Genomic DNA, 1479 nt, shown 5'->3' with positions numbered 1-1479 from the left:
TATATATATATATATATATATATATATATATACTAAAAGAGTCATTTAGAGGAAACCTTGAGAATGTCCTTTATAGAGTGTATATGGGTCCCCTTGTGTTCGTTCTATAGAAGTAGTTTTACCGTATAACATCCACGCAAGGGAAAGTGTGCTTTATATAGACAGGTGCCCCTCATAGGCTAGTGTCCGTTCTACAGAGGTGTTCGCTAACTCTATAGCATGCTCTCTCTGTGTCTACGTGCGTATAGATAAAGAATGCAGCCGTAGGGAAGTGCCTAGAAGGAACGTACGGTGTGCACGGAGCCCAGGCTAAACTCTCTCTCAAGCAGTGCGGCATCGGAGACATCAACAGTCAGGTGGGTGGGTCGATACCAGGCAATTACAAGTCTATTACATCATATGATATCATCCAGTAATAGTAATAACAATTATTTTGTCACTCTACAGTTGGTTATCTACACTAACCAGGGATTAATTGTAATAACAATTACTCTGTCACTCTAGAGTTGTATATCTACACTAATCAGGGATTTAATATAATAACAATTATTCTGTCACTCTACAGTTGTATATCTACACTAACCAGAGATTAATTGTAATAACAATTATTCTGTCACTCTACAGTTGTATATCTACACTAACCAGAGATTAATTGTAATAACAATTATTNGGCCTGCTAGCAAGCTAACAAGCCCCTTAACAACCCATAGGCCTGCTAGCAAGCATATAACCAATTAACAAGCCTTACAGTCCTGCTAGCAAGCTTATAACCAATTAACAAGCCTACAGGCCTGCTAGCAAGCTAACAAGCCTCTTAAGAAGCCTACAGGCTGCTAGCAAGCTTTGACTGTAGGCTTGTTGATGGGTTATCTGCGAGCAAGCTTATAACCAATTAACAAGCCTACAGGCCTGCTAGCAAGCTAACAAGCGGTTATAAGCTTGCTAGCAGGACTGTAAGGCTTGTTAATTGGTTATATGCTTGCTAGCAGGCCTGTAGGCTTGTTAATTGGTTATAAGCTTGCTAGCAGAACTGTAGGCTTGTTGATGGGTTATAAGCTTGCTAGCAGGCCTCTAGGCTTCTTAATGGGTTATAAGATTGCTAGCAGGTCTGTAGGCTTCTTAAGGCCCTTAACAAGCCTACAGGCCTGCTAGCAAGCATATAACCAATTAACAAGCCTACAGGCCTGCTAGCAAGCTAACAACCCCTTAACAAGCCTACAGTCTTGCTAGCAAGCTTATAACCAATTAACAACCCTACAAGCTTGCTATCAAGCTAACAAGCCCCTTAAGAAGCCCACAGGTCTGCTAGCAAGCGTAAAACCCCTTAACAAGCCTACAGGCCTGCTATCAAGCTTATAACCCATCAACAAGCCTACAGTCACGCTAGCAAGCTTATAACCAATTAACAAGCCTACAGGTCTGCTAGCAAACATATAACCAATTAACAAGCCTACAGGCCTGCTAGCAAGCTAACAACCC

General features: G+C 41.5%; 1 protein-coding gene across 1 annotated transcript in view; it reads left to right on the top strand.

The window, feature by feature from the left end:
- LOC106820118 (polypeptide N-acetylgalactosaminyltransferase 1-like) overlaps window positions 1–595 on the top strand; it is a gene marked incomplete at both ends in the record, with an annotated part of 4234 nt that extends 3639 nt beyond the window's left edge. Inside the window, 2 exons of the mRNA XM_014824670.1 lie at window positions 249–356; window positions 566–595. Of these exons, the coding sequence (XP_014680156.1) occupies window positions 249–356; window positions 566–595 (138 nt within the window). The remainder of the gene's footprint in view (window positions 1–248; window positions 357–565) is intronic.
- Window positions 596–1479: the final 884 nt, after the last annotated feature.

This window comes from Priapulus caudatus, unplaced genomic scaffold (genome assembly GCF_000485595.1).
Source record: "Priapulus caudatus unplaced genomic scaffold, Priapulus_caudatus-5.0.1 Scaffold7229, whole genome shotgun sequence".
NCBI classification, from domain to species: domain Eukaryota; kingdom Metazoa; phylum Priapulida; class Priapulimorpha; order Priapulimorphida; family Priapulidae; genus Priapulus; species Priapulus caudatus.
This window is presented reverse-complemented; position numbering and strand designations above follow the sequence as displayed.